This window comes from Eufriesea mexicana, unplaced genomic scaffold, assembly GCF_001483705.2.
Source record: "Eufriesea mexicana isolate 0111107269 unplaced genomic scaffold, ASM148370v2 scaffold484, whole genome shotgun sequence".
Taxonomy (NCBI): domain Eukaryota; kingdom Metazoa; phylum Arthropoda; class Insecta; order Hymenoptera; family Apidae; genus Eufriesea; species Eufriesea mexicana.
The window spans coordinates 575,235-598,352 of NW_016908637.1; the positions used below are offsets into that span (position 1 = coordinate 575,235).

Here is a 23,118-nt window from a genome sequence, read left to right on the forward strand (position 1 = left end):
CCTGCTGAAAAATAAACAATCCTTCAAGATGTAATTTCCTGGCACTTTCTTTCAAATTTTCTTTCAAGATGTTCAAATAAATATTCTGATGCATAATATTGTCAGTGAAGAATAAATTTCTATTCCTTAATGGACTCATGCATCCCTAGACTGATCTTTATTAATGTGTGCATTTGCTAATTCAGAATATTTTCTTTTATTAACTTTAAATTATACATATGAAAACTTTTCTCCTGGCTGTATAACCATTGTATCCAGATTCTCTTATAACATTTGAAATTGTTTCAGGCACTACTTTTATACTATAATCATTTTTTATCATACAGGTCAATTTTGGTGTACTCATTTGTGGATCACAGTGAATTGTTCTTAAGGTTGCACATTTATGATTGATATCTAATTTTTGTGGTTGATCTGTACATTGTAGACTTTGAATAGATTTAGTTTTTTTGTATTTCTCAAGAATATATTGTACTGAAGAACGTGTCCTTTTTACTATTTCAACAATTTTTCTAATGGATAATTTATCTTTTCCTAATTTTACAATTAAATCGTTGGTCACAATTGATATTTCCATTTCAGAGAAATTATTTCACAAAAACGTCATTTATTTTTACTGACAGTCAAGCAGTTAAGTTGTACTTGATTCTAGAGTGTTTTCTTGAGAATTATTTGTAAACATTCATCCGAACCGTTAACACAGTAAATTAAATTCTTCTCTGTACGGAGACTCCTTTGACCTCATTTTTGTTATATTCATCATTTTCATTTGTTTATTTGTTAACAAATGGATGTAATGTCTTTCATTTTGTATTAATAATTAATGTTACATTTCTGAAAATAATAACACAAAAATGATTTATTTATTACTATTTCCTTTAAAATTATGCAACTTTGAATAAATTCTTGTATGATGTACAGAGACTTTTTTGACTAACTATATGCTTCTTAGTTATATAGTCAGAATAAATAATTTGCCTAAATATTGTATAATACGTATATTAGGTTTACAAGAAAGTTCTGTCATTTTTGTGATTCAGTATTTATATGTTTTGATTTTTTATTATTGCTTGTCACTTTTTAGTGACTTGTTTGTAACTTTTGAATATGAATTTCTATTTTTGTTATAAATATGCATTTGTTTTCTAATTATTAAATTTTTATCTCATTTATGATATTTTATAATAGTCATAGAATATAGTAATGTAAGTTAGATTTATTAATTTTTACCTAAAAGAAAGGAATCATTTTTCATGCTATGATTAGTATGTATATATAATAGAATATTATCATATGAAAATTTCTTTTTTTGTTAGTAATCCTTATTAATTTTTTAAATGACAGTATTAAATTTAATTTATTAGTACATATCAGATATAATACTACATTTTTTATTCCACCTGATCATTTTTATTGTAATTTAAATTTTGCAATTATTAGTAAGCATAGATTGCAATAAATTATTTTCTTTGATACATTGGTATATAATATGTATTTAGTATCAATGTGATTAGTTTATATGAAAATAGTCTAATATTGTAATAAATAAGAAACAGCGAGTAAAATTTTATTTAATTGGTTAGCAAGAAATATAAAGCAACTGGAAAATTGTGATTTCAAACAAACTTTGCGAATACAAGGAGTAATCTTTGTTTGAAATTCCGAAAATTGCAATAAATTAAATAAATATATAAAACTTATATATTTTCTCACTTTTTAAATATAATTTTGTATTATAAATTGTAATGTAATTGCAATGTAAAAAAGAAAAGAAATTAGATCTTTAATGGACAAATTATTTTTATCTGTTTTATTATCCTATTATAAGAAGATATATGATGTATAATTTGTAAATTCATTTTTCAAAAAATTTATTATTTTACACAATCTATTAGAATATAAAAAAATATAATTTAATATCATATTTGCTATAAATATTTATCATTGCATATTTATATTTGTACTTTGGAATGATATTTGATTTCATTTACATTTTGCAACATTTAAAAGTTATTTTTTATTATACAAAAGCAACAAGTTCATCTCATACAAAACTGTTTCTTTATTAACAAATATTTAGAATTGAAAGAGTATTATGTTCCTAAGCTGCATTTGTATTAAAACTCATACAAGAGATTAACGTAATAAAATTTGTATTATGTTAAATATTTTTTTTTGGTAATCTAATTTCCAATTTACCATATGAGATATAAGTAAATCTTTTAATTAAAAATTATAACAACATTTTTTCTACATAATATTTAATGTATATTGCAAATAATAGGAGAAATATTAAATTCAATGTTTATAATATAAATAATTATTATATCATATAGAGGGTGAGGTATTTAAAATAGATCCTTTGTATAATTTACTTTTCACGATAGAAAGAGAAGATACTTGTTCTCAATGGATATATAATCTAATGTCAATAATTTTTTTATAAGCAATAAAATAAATATACAGCAAATAACCACAGAAGACACAAAGGAGTATATAAGAAGAGCTTTGTAATAGAATTGATTCAAATGAAATTTATCATGCAGTGTTTTCTGTATTGGGAAATTTTAGAGCATATATCTAGAGATGCTAAAAAAGGATCATCATTTTAATATTAAGTATGCTCTAATATTGAGCATGTAAATAAATAAATTAGCAAAATATGTAAAAAATACATTGAAATAATGTATTTTCTTTTATAATTGATCTTGTGCAAATTTAAATGATTTTCCGTTATAGGATATTATATTTATCTTAGAATACTGTATTGAAATATAAATGAAAAATTATATCAATTAGTTTAAAAAAATCTAATTTTGTCTTTATATTTTCTCTATACCTTTACCTATAAAAAATTATTGGCATTAAATTAGCAAATAAGATATTTAGCTGGTTTGCTTTAAATATCTTATCGTGTATAGTGAACACCTAAGTATAATGCAAAAGCTTACACTTTAGGAGAAGCTGCATTGTGAGAAAAAGGGAAGTGCTCTTAATACTTTAAAACTATACTAACTGGAAATTAATCTTTTTCTTTATAGGAATAAATTAATATGCATCTTTTAGGAAAGCAAGAAATCATTCTCAGATTCTAGTAATTGAGAAAAATTTTGGTACTTTATATCTAAACATTTGATGAGTTATACATTTAAATATAATTGTGCACTTGGAAGAATAAAATACATTGGTATCTGTTTATTTGTTTACATTAGTTATTCAAAATAATTTCATTTAATCCAAAAGATTAATATTAGATAATTTTTAAACAATAATAATAACATGATTTGATACACGACAATGAAATATAACAATAGTTTTTTTCAAGACAAGTGACATACTGAAATATATATTTTACATTTTAGTAAATTGTTAAAAATAATGAATATTTTACATGTAATAATTGTTTCTACTCTTATTATTACATATTTATGTACAAAATAATAAAAAATTTATTTGTTTCAAAATGATGTATTCTGGATTTTTTTATAACGAATCAACAGAACATAGTTTTGCATATTAAAATTTTGCTATGTTTCATATTGTTATAGACTATATTTACGTAATAAAAAAAAATATAAATTTTTCTCTTATTTAGTTAAATTTTTGTTAAATTAGATTTTTTCAAAGAAATTGTTTACTTTATTATAATCTATATATATATATACAAGATTTTATCAAAATTATAGTTTTTGGATTGAATTACTCGTGTTTAATGATTTTTGTAATAATTTATACAGAACTGAAACATTGCATTTTATTGTAAGTGCTGCATAATTTAATTCATCTTAAAGTAATCATACAATATACTTTAAGCTTTCTATTGATAGTAACAAATAATAGACTTTTTATACAATTTTTTGTAGATATTAAAACTCATTGATAAATACCCTTACAAAAAGTGTACTTTTCGTTAAATGACAAAAATGAGATTGGACATGTATAAATTAATTTTAACAACAATGAAATTTACAATATTTTTAAAATATTTTATAAATTAATATTTTTAAAGGCTCCAAATACATTTTGATCAATGATTATTATCTCATTATTTATTTCATAATTACAATATTAGATATTTTGTAGTCTTAAATTCTTGTAATAAAGTGGAAGGACTCGTGCATCAGTTGAGGGTTTATCAATTAATTACATATGATCCAAAGAATTTTCTTGCAAATCTAATATAAATATTGAAATTCTTTAATATTTAGCTAAAATCATTACAATTCTAATTATTCAATATAAAATTGAAATGTATAAATATTTTTATAGAACAAAACAAATATCATCTTTAGAGGTTGTGACAGCATTTATAGAAAGAGCAAAAGAGGTAAATGGAATAATAAATGCAGTAGTTGAGGATAGATATTCCGAAGCCCTAGAAGAAGCTAAAGAAGTAGATAAACTTTTACAGACATTACAATATTCTGATTCGTTGAAAGAAAAACCATTATTGGGTGTACCTTTTACAACAAAAGAAAGCAACGAAGCTAAAGGTAATTTTGTTGATATTTCAATTTTTTATGTAGTAATTAAATGTATTGAAAATTGTTTGCGTGCGTTGACATATATAAGACATATATAATTTGTATTATTAAAATCAGAGTATGTTAGCTAAGTTTGTTAATTACACGTATTAGAATTTTGATAGAATGATCTAGTGAAAATAATAAGTCTTCTAATGCATTCTTCAATGATGGAAAAGAAAAGAAAATGTGATCTGTGGAAACCTTTTTCGGGTGAAATTGGGGATTAAAATTTGAAGGCTAATTAGCGTATAATTTATCTATTTAAAAATCCTAGCTTCGAATTTCTGTTTCGTCTCTTCAACGATCTTTGTGATCGACAATTGATGTTTAGAAAAGTTCTAACGTATCGTCAACGTGTACCGTATTATGGTATAATGTCTCATATCGCGCACCAGTACAACATATTCCGTTTAAAATTATTTTAATATTCGTATTTTCAACATTCCGTTTCGCTGTAGCGTGTTTCAGTGCATTTTTATTGGAAAAACTTCATTACAAACGTTCATTTGTAATATTCATTGTTTATTATCGTTATATGCACCGACTCATACTTACTATCGATAACTGATCGTGGTTAGCCGAGGAAAATTAATTGATGCTTTATCTCGCTTTCAAGGTACCTGTACTTAATAAGATTGTTCTTATTTTTCAACTTTTAATTCTTTTTAGTTTTACTGCCTTAAATTATAACAATTAGTGAGAAAATAATACGCGTAGAATTTCGAAATGACTGGATAACGTGCAACGTTTGAGTTAAAGTTTTGATATTTTAATGATTTCACGTTAGTTTGAGTAAACGATTCGATAGAAGAAAAGAAAAGAAGATTTTACTAAATAATTTTTAATAAAAATACATTTTCTTAAATGTATAGTAACAATATTTGTGTATTTATTTGAAAAATGTACACGAAACCATTGAGCGTTATTTCTAAACTTAATATTTAACTTTAATATTTAAATATTACCTTTTATCTGTGAAACATAGATGATTTGCTATTTTTTAATAATTATATTTCAAAAATTATAACTATTTAATAATTAACCTACAGCTAAGTGTATTGTATAATGAAGTATAAAATAAAAATAATAATTTGTTAATACAAATTTATTACTAACAAAGAGAGTGCAAGTCCTTCGGGTCACCGATTTGGTTCAAACTTTACAGGTTTGTAGATCTCGTCATGCAGTTGAAGCAAATATATCATTATAGGGGCAACTACCCGGTAGTTTTTGAGATATTTATGATTAAAGTTTTATTACTTCCTTAACTACAGACGTATTTCCACTAGTTTTAAAGTAGCGTTTCGGCCCAGCGGTGACGTCCGAAAATTCTTGTGCTACAGGTGTCGGGGTTTGATTCCCGTCCAGAGTTTGGTAATTTTTTTTTTCAATATATTTTTTATTTTGTATTCATTTTTCGCCTACGAATAAAATTTCTTAATAAAAGAAATTTATTTTTACTTTTTACCGTGGTTTTGGATAGAAACTGCCTGATTGGAAAATATATTCCGATGCCTGCGAGTTTCCTTATCGGTTTTAACATAAGCAATCTATCGCCAGAAAGTGTGAAAACTCTTGACAGAGAACGCAAGACCGAAACAAATATAGAGGATGATTTTTCAAATGACCATAAATGTGAATTATTTGAATGAAATATAATTCTTTATTATTTATTTTTAGTTATTATTCACAAATGACTGATAAATTGTTAATTGCCAATTGGAATCGCAAAATTTATTAGTTACTACTCGTGAACAACAAAATAAATTGAATTTATTTAATATTTGCAATAATTTGTATATACTTGTACAAGAAAGTGTAAAGAATAAATTTTTTTATTAAGAAATTTTATTCATAGGCGAAAAATGAATAGAAAATAAAAAGTAGATTGAAAAAACGTACCACGCTATGGACGGGAATGGAACCCCGACCTGCAGCGTAGGAATTTTCGGACGTCCCCGCTGAGCCACAACAAAAAAATATAAATTAACATATGGTAAAGCAAGTGCAGTGCACTTTTATCGAAATATCTATGTACAACACGATCGAATATAGAGCGTAAAACCCGGAAGTACGACTTCGGCGACGTAGTCTCGCAGAACGTAGTCTCGCAGTAAAGAATACCATGCTAGAAACTCATTCGCACTTCTCACGCTCTCATAACCTAGCATAAACATTCTCTTGATCCACTGTCGCATCATTCCGAACACTTATCAAATCGCTCGGTCCACTCGCCAATTCCACGATACTTGGTCCTAGCCTAGTTTTTCAACATTCTGAATTTTTCGAGAGTCCCGGACAAAAGATAAGTCGGTATCAAGCCAATTCTCGCAAAGCACAGAGAGGAGCAAATCTACTTTCGAAGACGTCACATGCGTTTTTTTAACATCAAGGCGTTGTCTATCATACACGATATAAAACATGCAGCCTACTAGACACTCGAAGAAACACGCAATTTCCTTTCGGAACCGTCCGTCACTAATCGTGACCAACTAACCTTGTAAACCAAACTAGTGGTGATATACATAGAGAGGAAACATTGGAAAACATGAGACAGAGTATGTAATAGAGTATAAAAGGGTATCCTAATTCTACAATCACACCGATGTAAATAGACGTTAATTCGATCTTATTACCAGTGGAACAATCGTCGATCTTTAGAGATCTCTTACAGGTCGTTGAAATGATTGAAATATTTGTTAGTTTACTTTGTTTAGTTTACTAGGGATAAGAATAATATAATAGCAGGAAAAAAATGTACATTAACGAAAAATGATAAATTTCTATTTTTATTTTTAATCATAGATCAGATTTATTAATGAAAAATAATTTTTTAAGTATCGAACCCTGTGTATAATACTTAAATTATATAAAAAATTATTATTTCAATTTTTTTAATTTAAAAAATTTTTTTCATTCAAATTTATTCGGTGTTGAAATACTTTTGCAATGTCAAATTTTAATTTAATATAATAACATAATTGAATTTATCATTTATTATGTAAGAAGAGATATAAAATAACTAAATAAATAAATCCGTATGTTGATGGTGACCGTGTGTAAAAGTGACCGCGTCGTTATTACCTTCCGTTGTTTGTGGTCTCTTGGAATGCTGGAAGCCAACAGAAGCAACGCGTGTGGCCTGGTTTCGCCCCTGCAGGCCTGTTGCCCGGTAACACTCGAAGCAACAAAAAGAAATTTTCTACAAATATACAATGACGACATTGTCGTTGAATAGAATATTCCGATGATGGAATTATGTTAGCACTCAGGAGCCAACAGTTAGAAGACCGTAACTGTGTTCTTCTAGGCGCCTCCTTTCGTCCCACAACGGGGAACAGATAGAACAGCCAGTTCTGTGGAACGACCTTCATGGATTTCTAAAATAGACGATCGATACATCTGTCGATACATCTGTCGATCGATTACGCCCCAGACGTCGCTTCTTAGATGTCGACATTATTTAATACTGTTGATATAAACATAAATACTCGCAGTATCCCATTCGTTGTATAATACTGACAATGAGTAGCCGAATAAACGATAGAGTTTCTTCGAGGTTGCTTCGTATAAGGAGGGATTCTGATGTAAAGAGTAAAAAAAATCAATTTTTTTTTTTCACTATTGTAGGGATAGGGTGGTGTTAAATAATATAAAACTATTTATTAACCATAAAATATAATATACAATGTGCGGTGACGGTAAAGACTACGAATATAGATATCTATCAACTAAACTCTTACGACTACAACGACACAATTATACCTAACAACACGATTACACTTAACAACAGGAATACAACTAACAACACCATTACAGCTAACAACACAAGTACAACTAACGACTTCTTTCTTTACAACTCTTTGCTACGAACTCTAATATACTACACCATACTACGACATACTACATACTGCCTACTCACGCCCTTGCATCCCTATTTAAAACCATACATTCTATCCTCTTTCATACCTATTCTCTCTTTCCCAATCACACTTTCCCACGCACTCCTTGCAATCTTACCCTCAGCGGGTCACGTAGCCCAAACACTCAAACGCATTCCTAAAGACACTCTTCACTTTCATCCGATACATTCATAAACATCCCGTCCACACGATCCTAGCGCACGGTCATTCGTCCTTTCGCACGCACTCTAGATAACATGCTCGACCCACTCATCCTGCGATACCACACTATTCATACATATACGCTGTTATAACTGTAAATTGTAATTTTCTTGTAATTTGTAACTTCTTTCTTAGAATGTGAAAGAAAATGTTTTTTCTACTTTTATAGCTACTTAATAACATCTCCTAGCTTTCAAAGTGGCCAAGTAAATACTTTCTTGTAAAAAAAATGCCCAAAATACGCACATTTTCAGTGTTCTGGAAAGGGATTCCCTGAAAACTGACTTGACACACTCTCTTCTTTCATACGCAAGCTTCCTTTCTCAATTACGCATTTCCCACGCCGTTGGTGAGGCAGCTACACCAAACACTCAAAACGCATTCGTAGACTTTCGCCAATACAATCCTTGCCCGCGATCATTTGTTCTTCCTTACACGCTCCAAATATCAGCCAGAATATCAGCTCGAGCCGAACTCGAGGCCGCTGTTCGTTGTTCCTCGTTTTCGAGGAACGGTCCAAGCGTGCCCATGTACTCGTTTAAAACTAAAACCATGCACTCATTCGCTCCATGTCATTCGTTCGCGTCATGTTTCGACGTCTTCCGTTTCGGTACAGAGTCAGTAATTAGTTATATGGGCGGTTATATAGCAAATATTCAGGAACTATATTACGAATCTAAAAATAATGTATCAATTCTAAATGAACTGTTGTTAGAAGCCGATACGTCAATTTCAAGTGCATGATATTTTCCTCGTGGATCGTGCTTTTTCAGACTCTCTGAAGAAAGTAACAAGAAGAGACTTCCTTTGCTTGAATGCCATCATTTTCAGATGAGCATCGGTTTATGGTCGAAGTAATTACTAGACCCATAAAAGGCTTATTCTATGACCTCAAAATAGCTTGTGCCATTCTAAACGCAGAGTTTCATCTAATACATATCACTGCCCTTGATCACCTTATTATAGACACGAGTTTGCAATATTTGCATCAGATTAATTTTTTGCGACAGCGGAGCAGATTTCCAACGTATAGAAGTCGTACAATTAGAATCTTACCAACATTGAGTTACGAAGATTTATGCTTATATAAAACAGAGATTTTGATTTCCAAACTGCAACACCATCGTATCGCATTATCAAAAGTACGAAATCACCGTAGAATCGAATAACAGCATTTCAACGGCATTCGAATACTTGAAAAATATTATGTATACATATTAGTAGATAAAAGTCAAGTTGGACTGAAGAAATCGTTTTTGCACGCATACGTGGATGCAAAGTTGAGGCACGAAATGTGCTGCTGGGTGCTGTTCCCATGTAGCAATGCTTACACGGTATTTCGGCTTGTTAGATTGATTCAAAGCTTTGGCACATTTGCCAGCAGAGATCCTCCCTAATTATATCGAATATGGTTCGGTATACGAAGGGGCAGACGATGAAACATGACGTTCCAGTATGTTCCATCATTTCTCGGCCAAGTGATAAAGGAATTTTTTCTTCCTTGGAAAATGCTCTTAAAGATCCTGAAGGAATTTTTCATTTCCAGGCGATGCGAAATATCGCCTTTTTTTTAACACTCACATTTAAGAGGATGCGATTTTTATATCTTTGCCAGTGGAAAAGAGGTGTTCTGCTTTGACATTATCAAGGAATTATGCCTTGATAAATATGTATGTCTTAAAAATAAGTAGTAAAAATTAATAATTGGCAATTTAGTTGGCAATTTCCTATTTAAAGTAAGACAGTTCACGCATATTTGAATTTTCAATTTCAATTTAACGTTATTAGTTTACACAGTGTCTAAGAATAATACTTGATAAATTTTATATTATTGTATATTGTCATAATTTGTTTATGTATTTTATATTTTATTGAAAAATAAAAGTAGAAATTTTTATTTACCGGGGCTAACCGGATCAGTTTGTTAGGAGTGAATCGGATCACTCGTTCTTTTCATTTAAATAGTTTTATCGTTGTAAAAATGATAATCGTTTATGTACGTATGTATGTACGCGTAGAAACAGAAAAAGTAATCAGAGAGTATATAATCTATCAAGTATTGTTTTTAAATTTTTTAAAAATGTTTTTAATTTTTAATTCTTAACTATGACGTTGTATGTGCCAAGTAGGATGGTTGACTTATTGCCGATAATAATCGAATTATCTATCTTTCAAGTCGATGGTAAAGATTATTTGAAAATTTTTCTAAAATTTTCACTTTCCTTTAGAGATTTTTCGGTTATCCGATTTACCCCCCAAATTTAAGGACGATTTTTCATTTTTTGCTTTTCCGCTTTTCCGCTTTTCCGCGTGTAAAAATAAACTTGTTATGAATTTGTAAGAAAAATTGTTTAACTTACAAATTTCTCCTTTTTAAATTTGATTCGTTTCTACACAGCCCTCGGTCCATCTCATTATCTCGTGTAACCAAAACATAAGTCCAGTGTTTAGTTATCGAGGTATCGATGATCACGATCACTGACAAAATGCGATATTCAAAATCACCAGCTTTACAGTCAAATAGAGTCGGTATGCGTAATGACGCTATCAGTAACGCCGTATGCTATTCTACTAGGCACAGAACGAAGTATAGGAAGAAAAAGCAGTGCGTGCGAAAAGAGACAAATTAAGCGTCACACAGAATCGATATCCACCGAATATAATTTAACATGTAGCGGCCATAGGCACGTACAAGTAATAATATTTGACGTGCAAATGATCAAGAGGATATCAAGAGGATCAAGAGGAACATGCTCGTTCATAGCTGTTTGCGAGAAAGTCGTCCTTGGATTCAACGAAAGTTTCTTATTCCTTTATTACTTATTTATTAGGGTAAAACAGCCTTTAGGTTTAGTTAATTTCGATCTTGACAGCTGATGCGAGTACCATAAATCCGCGGCTTTTCCGAAAAGCCCGTGAGGCATGGGAAAACAGGCGACGGCCCGAAACATCTCGGCGTTCGCAAGTGCCTAAAGTTCCCAAGCGCACTTCCGCGCAGAGAAAGCAAAATAGGGAGTTCGCTTAATCTATTCCGAGCGTTCGATTAGGAAACTTGGCGATTAACAAGCAACTTGTGCAAATAAAGTTTCAACTTTGGAAACCGGACCAACTTGGAGAAGTATCTTTCAACTCTCGAGATATTCATATCCTACAAACCTACTAAAATAATATAAATAATACAGATACTCGTTAAGCCTACTATATACTTATAAATGTTACGTTATGTATGATGTATGTACGTTAAATTACTCATTTCTCAGTAAATTCTTCGTTAAAATAGGCGATTCTTCGATAAAATAGATGCCATAGACGGTAGAATTGCGAAAGATTACGTGCAAACTGTTGGAAAAATCAGCAGAGCCAATGCCACCCGTTTCGTTTCTCGTTATTTCTATTATTCTTCTATTATTATTCTTCGAGTCAGATTAATTAGCATTAATTAGCATTAATTAGCTGGAAAAAAGTTAATGCGACGTTAAACAACTGAAATATAAAAGATAATCTTGTAATTTAACATTCATCTATTCCATTATTTTTGCTAAATATATATGTTTGTAAATTTTCGTTACATCGAGGCTAAGGTCAAACATATTTTCGTTAATTTTCTTCTTCTTTCGCGTCGAGCAGAAGCATCGATGCAAAATGCGAAAGCAAAAACTATATTTCATACATCGTATACGTACAATTAGTACAGTGTATAATTAGTAGAGTGTAATTAGCTATTTATTATGGTTTATTAGATTAGTTTATTAGATTATGTTATATATCGTGGTATTGGCGAATGGACCGAGCGAGGAATGCCAAGGGATGCCAAGGGATGCCAAAGAGGAAGCTCGGTTTCTATAATATAAGAATAGATATCGTTATATAAATCTATTCCCTTCACACCTATTCACACCTATTCACACCTATTCACACCTATTCACACCTATTCACACCTATTCACATCTATTCACACAATATGTGATTATGTTACTATAATTTACTGTAATTTATCCAAGTTGTTTGGATATTGTATTGCCATCGTATTACCGTACTTATTTTCAATAACTATTTAGATATGCTGCACACAATGGGTTTAACAAGTCGACGTAGTTATCGCTCTAAAGAAGATGCAACAGCGATAGGTGCCGTAAAAAATGCCGGTGCAATTTTGATAGCAAAGACAAATATTCCTGAACTAAATTTGTGGACCGAGTCAAGAAATAATATATACGGACAAACATGTAATCCATACGATACGACTAGAAATGTTGGTGGAAGTAGTGGTGGAGAAGGAGCAATTACCGCTGCCTGTGGAAGCGCATTTTCCATTGGCAGTGATATCGGTGGTTCTACTAGAATGCCTGCCTTTTTTAATGGAGTATTTGGATTCAAACCGACTGGAGGTATTTATATTTTACTATATTATATTGAATATTGCGAATATTAACATCGCGTAATTATTAACTAGTTATTGTTGTTGAATTGATATCGCGTATCGTTGATTTTCTATTAGTTTTTGAAATTTTATTTTTCATTTAGTTTAATATACAGATTATTTTATCAGCGATAAAGTAATAAAACTTATTTCGCGTTGTAGCATTTTCTCACCATTCTCTTCGTTCATCTCCTTTTCATTCATTTCATCATCTATACCATATCATGATGTATCGTATCATGCACATACATGTATCCACCTATATATATGCACGCTTGTTCACATTTTTTAATCCTCAAGATTCTGTTTGGCTTAAATTAAGACTAAATGGATATCCCTTTAACCTTCTTTCATATAGATCCTTTCCTCTTTTTTACAAATACTTTCGGTCTTTCTAACAATAAACACTTTCTGAAATTCTACCAGATGAGTAACAAGTTCTTAAATTTATATTCGTTAATCGTTATATCGTTATAATCGCAAGAGTATTATTGCGGCCTCAAGACCGAACGTCAATAGTTAAGTGGAGAACTGTTTATATCGTTATTACCAGCGTCCCTTCATTTATATACGCTCATCGTCACCTAGTCACCACTCGGGTAAACCTTAGTAAGGACTCAAATTGTTTAAACATCCACCACCATCGAAAGACGATCGAAAGTCGAAGCTGACACGAACCCATGTGTCCCATTGTGTTATTCACAATCAATAGAATGACACACACCCATCTCTTACATCTTATTATTAGACCGAGTAATCAGTAGATAGATAAAACTTATAAAACCACGAAGACAGCAGTGACGGGGGAGTTTTCCTAAAAATCCCACGGAAACCGGACAATTATACAGGACCCACCATCAACTCAGCGCAGGAGACAGTTACACGTCACAGAACTCTGTAGTTGAACCATAACCAGGCCTAGTTCTGTTAATTTAGAATAGGCCGTATCCCAGCAACATTGCCGCATCTGCGTAAACCGGCCTTACAACCCCGCGAAACTCCCACCGTGCGAGTTGCAATGTTCGATTGACCGATTGAGAAAGAGAGCGCGGGTATGAAAGAAGGCAGAGCGCAAGCACGCGGTAGAGTTAGAGTATGCGTTTTAGAGTCAGAGAGTATCAAAGTGTGTCAGAGTGTTTTAAAGTCAGTCATACAGTTTTGAGAGATCGCGAGTGAGAGTCAGCCGAGAGTTATTAGCGAGCAGAATAAGTTTTACAATTAGTTTCAAATAAATCATTTTTATATTTACCTCACTGTTTATTCTGTTGCTTACCAAACATTCCTACAATATTAATAATTAAAATGTATAAAAATAACTTTTTACTTGTGCTTTGCTTATAATTAAATTCTGCAATTATTCTTTATTCAATTATTCAATAAAAAAATGATTCGTGAGCAATTGTATGATAATTGTATGGTAATTGTTTGGTAATTGTTTGGTAATTGAAATAATCGAAATAATATTAAGGCGTTTATCAAGGTTTAACTGAAAATAAATTTCAATTTTTAGGCTTAACACCGTTGAAAGGTATTGGTCTTCGACAACAGGTTTATTATATCGATTCAATGGCAGAAGTAGGTCCGATATGTAGGAAAGCAGAAGATTTAGGACCTCTCTTGAAAATTGTAATTGGGAAAAACATATCACTTTTTGACAAAGAAGTAGATATAAAACGTCTTAATATATTTTATCAAGAAAGTTCAGGTGATATAAGAGCAAGTAGAGTAAATAGTGAAATGAGAGCTGTTCTTTTAAAAGCTGTGGATCATTTTAAAGAAATTACTGGATCTGCGACAAAAGTAAGTTTCAAAAATTATATATAATTACATCATTTTATCACCATAAATACACGTGTTCCATTTATTTAACGTTTTATTTAACGTATTAATTGTACTTTTATTTGCATTTTTGCCATGTTATCAAAATATCGTATTATTTTCATATTCACCTTGTCGCGTGTGTAGTTTTTCGAAAGTAGTTTTTCCATTATATCGACGAAATAAGCAGAGCAAGAATTTAAATGCTTCTATTATATTTCTGCTATATTTCTGCTTGATCAGATTGTTCGGATTAAAAATTTCTATAACGATGATCACGAATTTGTATAAAATATTTGAATTCGTATCTCGATGTCGTTTCGAGAGGATAGTGTACTTTAAAAAGGATATTGGTAGACTGACTCTTCGTAACTTTTCGTAAGGGTGGACAAAATGTAGTTTCTCTCTTTTTTACTTTTTACATTTATTTAATGCTTTTGCTATTTTACTACAAATTCGTCACTTGCGATTGCTCCATTTTTATATATTATTACATTTATATATTACCGAGATTACCTATCGATCAAAGATAGATTAAAGATCAATATTCAAGAATCAAACCTTTCAGGGCTTTTATGCCACGTGTCCCACTTGAGAGTAAAACTGTCGCGAGCTGTTCTCGAGATTGTTTCTGTGCGACTGTTGGAAAGCATCGTTCAATTGTCAGAAAGTCGGCGTGTCACGACTCGCTCGCGAGTGGACAAGTAGACACAATTATCCATTGCTCTCGCAAAATTCCATCTGATTGCTCAAAACTCGCAAAATTCGAAACGGGATTCAAGTCCTGAGAGTACTCTCGGATCGAAGCGTGACCACTTGTTGACAATGTTTATCCGTCGGAACGTACGACGGATAAAGTAAACAACTATCGATGCAAGGGACGAGCCTGTCGAGTCAATGTTCAATTTAGGATCAAGTGTGAAACTAAGTGTGTGTAGTGCGTGTGTGAATGAACGAAAGGTGACGCGAGATGAAGGACGACAAGGAAGAGGCAGATAGAATCAATTGTCGTAAAGAAGAGCAGTCTGATGAGCTCGTAAAGTGAGCTCACGTAAAGCAGAGATTTCTCTACGAGATCTCTATACGAGAGGGTAAACTCTCGGCGAGTTTTCTATCGCCTACCTGAGAGCAAAACTTGCCGCAGTTGCTCTCAAATCGACACACAATTTGAAAGCACTCTCGAGAGAACTCGCGCGAGAAGCTCTCAAATGGACACGTAGCATTATGATTTATATTCAAGTTTCAATGTATGATGTAATGATGTATTTGCATTACAGATAAAGATACCTGGCTCCGAGTATAGTTATCGATTATGGAGATTTTGGATGACACAAGAAGATTTTGATTTCAACTCAAGTATAACAAACGGAAAGGTACAAATTTTTATGTTTATTAATATAACGTATTATCCGTATAGTCGATGGACATGATCTAGCATGGTCGTGTATTCAAACGTCATCCATTGATATAATTGCGTCTAAGATTCGAGATATTCTATAGGAATGTTTTAAGTCTTGACAAATGTTACTTAAGCAAAAGTTATTTATGATTTATTATTCTGCTTAGAGTTTCCTTTTTTTGTGTAAAAACTATAGGGTTCAGTATTCATTGCATTCTCTCCAATTATGATTAATTTACGTTTATGATTACGACGATTTATTAAGGATTTCTTAAGAACTAGGATACTTTTACAAGAAGCAGTCCTTCTGCTTCCTAACAAAACTAAATATTTTCGGTAAAAGTTCACTTCAGTGTTCCTGGCATAAAAAAACTTACTTCTTTTCGGTTTCTTTTTATTTTTCTTAAAAATGCCGTATCTTAGCATCGACAATAAGATTGAAAGAGCTTGAGAAAATAATGACCTCTTGCTACTTCTTTTGCAAAAAAATATGATATTTCAAATAACCGCATAATGCGTGGGTAGATCTCGATGATTTTGAATTAGATTATAGAGAACGAAATTCGGAGCAATTTTTAACCGAGCAGTAATTGTAGCTCGATCCTAGTTTTCGAGATATTTGTAAAAATTCGTGATACTGCTGCATCGAATTCTGTTTGTACGTGTGTCGTGAAATCGTTCTTTGTTAGAGATTATCACTCCGCTTAGCGGAGTGAGTATGTATAAGAAAAAAGAAGAAAAAAGAAGAAAAAAAGACAGAAGAAAGAAACAAACCAAGTTAACTTAGGGTGCCGAAGTGCCGAACTTTCACCATAATTTCTGTAATGATACATGAAAAAGAAAAAAATACAAACTTTTAAATAGATCAGTGCAACTATTAATGATTCAAATATTAACGAGTTTAACTGATAATAATATACGAGTGATTTTCGTAATAGTAATACATTTTTATACTATATACAATAAACTTATATTATATCATATAATTGGAGACTAATTAAATGGTAATATCACTTGCCCACTTATGCTCGATCTTTCTTGCATAGTTTATATACATATATCTCCTATTTCAAAATGAATTTTTACTAGAAAACAAATATATTTTATAATTACTCTTTGTATACGGAGGCAGCAAAATGAGATGGTTGTTACTAACAATAAGTGATGTGAGTATGCGCTAAGTAATACTGATCACCTTGATTGTGCAACAAGAGACACTTTCTGCTTCTGTATACTTTATTGCAATATATAGTTGTTTAGCGATTTCGAGGATGTAGTTGCGTTATGTTGTTCGCTAGTGTTCGCGTTCTTCTTTAAATGATTTCTGTGATAGGAATGCGTTACGTTTGAGTTCCGATTGATTTCTGTAATGTTTCTCGTTGTGTTCTGTCTGTCTGTCTGGTGTAATCTCGGGTTTTTCGTGATTGGTTAAGGATGGATGTTGGTAGAGGAAAAATAGTGTTTTTTTTGATGTTTTTTTTGATGTTTTTTTTGATGTTTTTTTTGATTTTACTTGGGTGTGTCGGAAGGAGACGTAATCTCGGGTTTTTCGTGATTGGTTAAGGATGGATATTGGTAGAGGAAAAATAGTGTTTTTTTTGATGTTTTTTTTATGTTTTTTTTGATTTTACTTGGGTGTGTCGGAAGGAGTTTAGGTTTGAAGAGAACGGGAAACTCTCAAGGAAGTTGCTTTTGGTATTGTTTTCGGTTATAATGTCATAATGGCGTGATTTATAAGTAAAGGTCCGTCCGTCGCTTCGGTGGGTCTGTCGAGCATGGGTCCAAACTATCGGATTTGGTAGTTGTAAATGATTTGTACTTTTGCGTTTAGATATACAGCTTAATCCTCTGGAAGGACTTCCGTCGCAACAATCTTTATTTCGATTTATTACTATATATCATTATCATTCTATATACCATTATCCTTACAAAATAATACGAATAATCCTTACTAAAGCAATGATTTCTTCAATCTAAGTATTATATTTTTTTTAGTATCGTACGAGTGCTCTTACAGAAATATCAAGATTATTAACTGGAACATCAGAATTGACATTAGCTGCAATCTTGAAATTAATCGACGGAGATTTACTCCCCAAAGAACATGCCCTATGGGCAACGGATGTAACTAGTCGCATGAAACAATATTTGGTGGTAAGTTTTTATTTAATTATAATTTTATAAGTTTATAATTTATTATAATTGTTTAATCGTAATACTATAACGATCGGTGACACAACTATCGTTTGAATTTAAATTAAATTACACGAATTTGAATTGTCGGTAGCCGATGACGCAATTATTTCGTCACACGAATTTCACGAAACAGTGACAGCCGATGACATATAGTAGTGGCGTCATTCTCATAATCAGCCGGGCGTTAATTACGAGCTTCCTTTGCAGGAAACTTACTAAAATATTCTTCGCCTATACACGCCTATATATGCCTATATCGCGTATCACAGAGATTGCTCGTCTATTTCGATGTCACACACAGAGCCTGACACTCAGCTCCCTAAAGTTTGCCTTCCGCTTTCTTCTCCATATTCCCGAGAATTATTTCTCGATTTTTGAAAAATCCAGAGATTTTCTTTCATTTTACCAAACGATATTTCTTTTTCCTCCATCGCTTTCTACTTTTCACCGACCGCTTTGTGTAACTTTCTAACTATCCTATCTTCGATTTTAAATCTTTTTATCATATAAACTCATTCCGCTACTACGCTCGTTATTAAATCACATCAAGCAGCAATTTTTGCCGGCTCATTTTCGAAATAACGTACTTTGTACAATGAATACTTTAACGATAGAAACAAGTTCCATTCGATTTCTTCTATAATTAACATTAAACTCAAGCATACGATAGCATCCGAATATTTACCTGATTCACTATATGTTAAGGACAAATAAATATGAGACACGATGCACTTGGTTAATATTATCGTTAATGTTATATAATATACGATAATCCTAGGTCTTCGGATTCGGTTACATCGCATAAACTATAGTTTAGACTAAGAGTTATCGATATTCTATTAATATCTGAGTAATATTGATATATTGATATATATATATAGGAAGGTCCGATCATTTTATTGACCTTACTTAAGTTTCATTTAGTTAATTAAGTAGTTATCGAAGAATTAATTACTTTAGTTGGAAATGATCGTTTATGTTTTAATTGAAATATTTTTTGGGAATAATATTCGAATAACAGAATAACTTAGCGTTAATATATTAATATTTGAAAATAATAATATTTGAACCCATAAATTTTATTTTTACACATGTCACGTATAATATATTCGGATAGAATTAGTGGAATTTAAATTTGAAAATAATAATTTGTCTTGTAAATAGAGTACTTCATGAAAAGGGAGAAAATATTTTTGTACAATTTAATAAGAAACCAATTACCAATTCAAGGGGACGCAAAAAACTACTAATCTATAGGAAACAAAAATAATTGTTGACAAGTGTCGATCAGAGCAAATTTTTAGATTTAATTGATATATCATGTCAATAGAAAGACATTTAGATGTTATATTGATATTCAAACTTTATTTATACATATATTCCAAATAAAAATATCGATATTCTCTTGATCTGTGCATTCGACAAGTAGCAATTTACAATAATTGTAATTTACAAACAATGTTAATTTTTTGTCCATCTTCTCCTCTGATCAATTTTTTTTACCTTCGTTCGAAATTTCCATCATTTTTCTGCAAAACAAGATGAAAGTGTACTTAGAAATTGAAAAGAAATTTTATCGAAATTAGTAGGTGCAATACCAGGTTGGTGTTATATATAAGCTAAACTTGCTTGAAATACGAAATTATACATTTCAATTGAAATTAATATAAATTTAATTAATTTTGATTTTCAAACTATACGTTTAATAACAGTTTTCATTTTTATTTTCAGAATATATTGGAAAATAATGGAATATTATTTTATCCATCTTCACCTTTCCCAGCTGGTTACCATTATACAGCTTATTTAAGACCATTTAATTTTGGTTATTGGTGCCTTTTCAATGTTTTGAAATTTCCGGTTTGTCAAGTTCCTTTGGGTCTAGATAAGAATGGATTACCTATTGGAATACAAGTAAGGAAATTATTATTCAATTATTTTTAGGGGTTTCAGGGGTTTCTTAGGGGTTTAGAAGTAGTTAACAATAGACTTTAAGGTTAAGTTAATAATAGACTGATTTTATAAGCTACGATAAAATAAAAATCAGGAATAGCGAAACGCGTTTGAAAACTTCTTTCATTTCTAAACGTTATAGAATTTGTCCAAATATGCTATAATAATATAATATAATATTATTAATATATATATATATATATATATAATAAAAAATTTCCAAGATGCTACTAATAATCAAAATAAACAAAAACATAAATATTGTCTCCATGAGAATTGTTACTTTTCATTTGTTGCTTTAATGTTTATACGTGATGGAATTTGGAAGGTGGAGATCATGGTTTATGCACAGGCTTATCCTATAGTAACTAGCATATGTACTATGTATACGTTTACAAGAAGATAGCTAGGATATGGAATACGGATTTCAGTGATTATGGTATCTCCTCCCTCGACACGATCATGAAACGGAAATACACGATTTTTCATTACTGGAAAAAAGTTTTACATCTACAAACAAAAGTAAATTTAAAAGAAGATTTTCCTTTAATTTCTTTTTTCAAAATATAGGCTTGTAGTCTAAAGCTTACATGGATTACAAAAAGATTAAGTAATCTTATAGCTGGACGAGTGACTGCGTGCAAGGATCGTATGAACGGGATATTTATGGCAGTGTTATAAATATGGGTGATTTTAATACAAATATTTAAATGAAATAAATACAAATAATAATGGCATAAATGGTCAAGTTGTATTTGCGAGTAAATGGATAAACTAATAAGAAGATTTATTTAACACAATAACAGCACAACATAAATTATAACTAAATCTCGTAAAATAAATTCACTTCTAACTGCGATATAATCTCTTGATATAATCACTCTCTCACACACAACGTCTACATGTAATGATTGTCGTTCACCTACTGATTGTTTTCTCGCGACTCTCTGTCATATTCGTCACACACACATCCTTCCACACAAACATTCCTCACACTCATACCACACATTCTATGATAACCACTACCACAGTATTGACTGTTTAAACTGTTAAATATATGTAATTTTCAACGACTTTCTCCCTTGTAATATTATGCCGACTTTAGTTTCCAAGATATCAGCAAGTACGCGTCCGTTGTAGACCCTTATTGTTGTCAACGTTATCCTCAACGTTGCTCCACCAGTTATTTCCCGTTTACCTATTAAACACGGAATCACTATTATCAATGTAATGACCAAACAGTTCGGATGTACAACGAGCGAGCTTTTCAAAAAAGTATCATGATTTCTGATAATTTTGTAGATTTTCTAAATAATTTTTGCACATGTTGAATTTCGTTAGCGGACTAAACTTAACTTCAATTCACTGATATAGGATATTCACGATCAAGTAAACGGATTAGAGTTGGGTTAATTTATTTCTCATGGAAGGCCGTTTGTGGCTCAGAGTGAGTGCGACACCACCAAATTTTTATAACACCGTTAAATTTTCAAACCAGTTGAAACTTGATCATTTTGATTTCCTATTTCACATAAACACGAAAGATGCGAAAAATTTTGCTAATATTTTGCTAATATCTTGGCAACTAATGTGAACCCGATAATATTGCAAAGGAAAAAATTGTTCAAAATTTAGTCCTTTTTAATATATTCCAAGATCATCGAAAATGTAGTCGATCTGGAATTTCACCGTATAATAGTTTTTTTTTTTCTTCTTTTTTTTCTGTTTCTTTTTTTTCTCTAATTGAGAATGAGGGAACTTATTACTTAAGAATAATTAAAATTTTATCGAATAAAATATGTTTTATTTTACACTCGTGAAAGCTAAACTCGTATTCTTAACTTTGGAAGCAATTATTTTATGTGTAAATTTGATGCGTATTAATGTGAGCAATACCTAAAATTCAAAACTTTCGTAAGATTGATTGCAATTACATACGCAGATACAATTTCAAAATTTATTTTGCTAGTAAAATAATAAAATAATAAAATAACAAAATACTAATTTTTACTAATATTCCTGCAACTAATTGTAAGTCTAAATTCAAGGAATAGAAAGCGGTATAGAATATAAATGTAAAGCATATTTTACTATTTTTTATTATGTAATTTAATAAAATAATTTACTAAAATTGTAATTGTTTTGTTTAAGGTTGTAGCAGGACATTATAACGATCATCTGTGTGTGGCTGTGGCACGAGAATTGGAGAAAGCGTTTGGTGGTTGGGTTCCGCCGTCTTAATCTGTTTCATGGTTAATCTGGTATCGATACTCGATTTAACAGCAACTTATAATTGCAGTTGCTACCAAGCGGTAGCGGTAAAAGTAAGATTTTCTAGCTATGAAGGGATATGTCAAGATGATTTTCACAATCAACGTCGTTTTTTATTACTCATTTAGGCTTCCATACAGTTTGTTATTTATCAGTTGTAATTTGTAATTTGTATTGTAACGCAACAATATTTATTGTAGCAATGAAATAACTGATATTAAAAATCTTCAAGTCCACGATTTAAATATTAATAATAAAATGTAAATGTATGGTTGCAATTGAAGCTATCCTTAGAGATATCGCACTCGATGTGCAATATGATGTGTAATGTACGTGTAATATATAGTATAATGTCCTATATTACACTTCTATTTCTACTCTATTTATATGCTATTTCTATGCTATTTTTAT

The 23,118-nt window shown here is 30.9% G+C and overlaps 1 protein-coding gene across 1 annotated transcript in view; it reads left to right on the top strand.

The window, feature by feature from the left end:
* Positions 1–22,939, top strand: part of LOC108545566 (fatty-acid amide hydrolase 2) — a 24,104-nt gene extending 1,165 nt beyond the window's left edge. Inside the window, exons 3-9 of the mRNA XM_017897252.1 lie at positions 4,270–4,493; positions 12,709–13,038; positions 14,581–14,870; positions 16,166–16,261; positions 18,283–18,441; positions 20,215–20,397; positions 22,588–22,939. Coding sequence (XP_017752741.1) covers positions 4,270–4,493; positions 12,709–13,038; positions 14,581–14,870; positions 16,166–16,261; positions 18,283–18,441; positions 20,215–20,397; positions 22,588–22,677 — 1,372 coding nt within the window. The 3' untranslated portion in view covers positions 22,678–22,939. The remainder of the gene's footprint in view (positions 1–4,269; positions 4,494–12,708; positions 13,039–14,580; positions 14,871–16,165; positions 16,262–18,282; positions 18,442–20,214; positions 20,398–22,587) is intronic.
* The last annotated feature ends 179 nt before the right edge of the window (positions 22,940–23,118 follow it).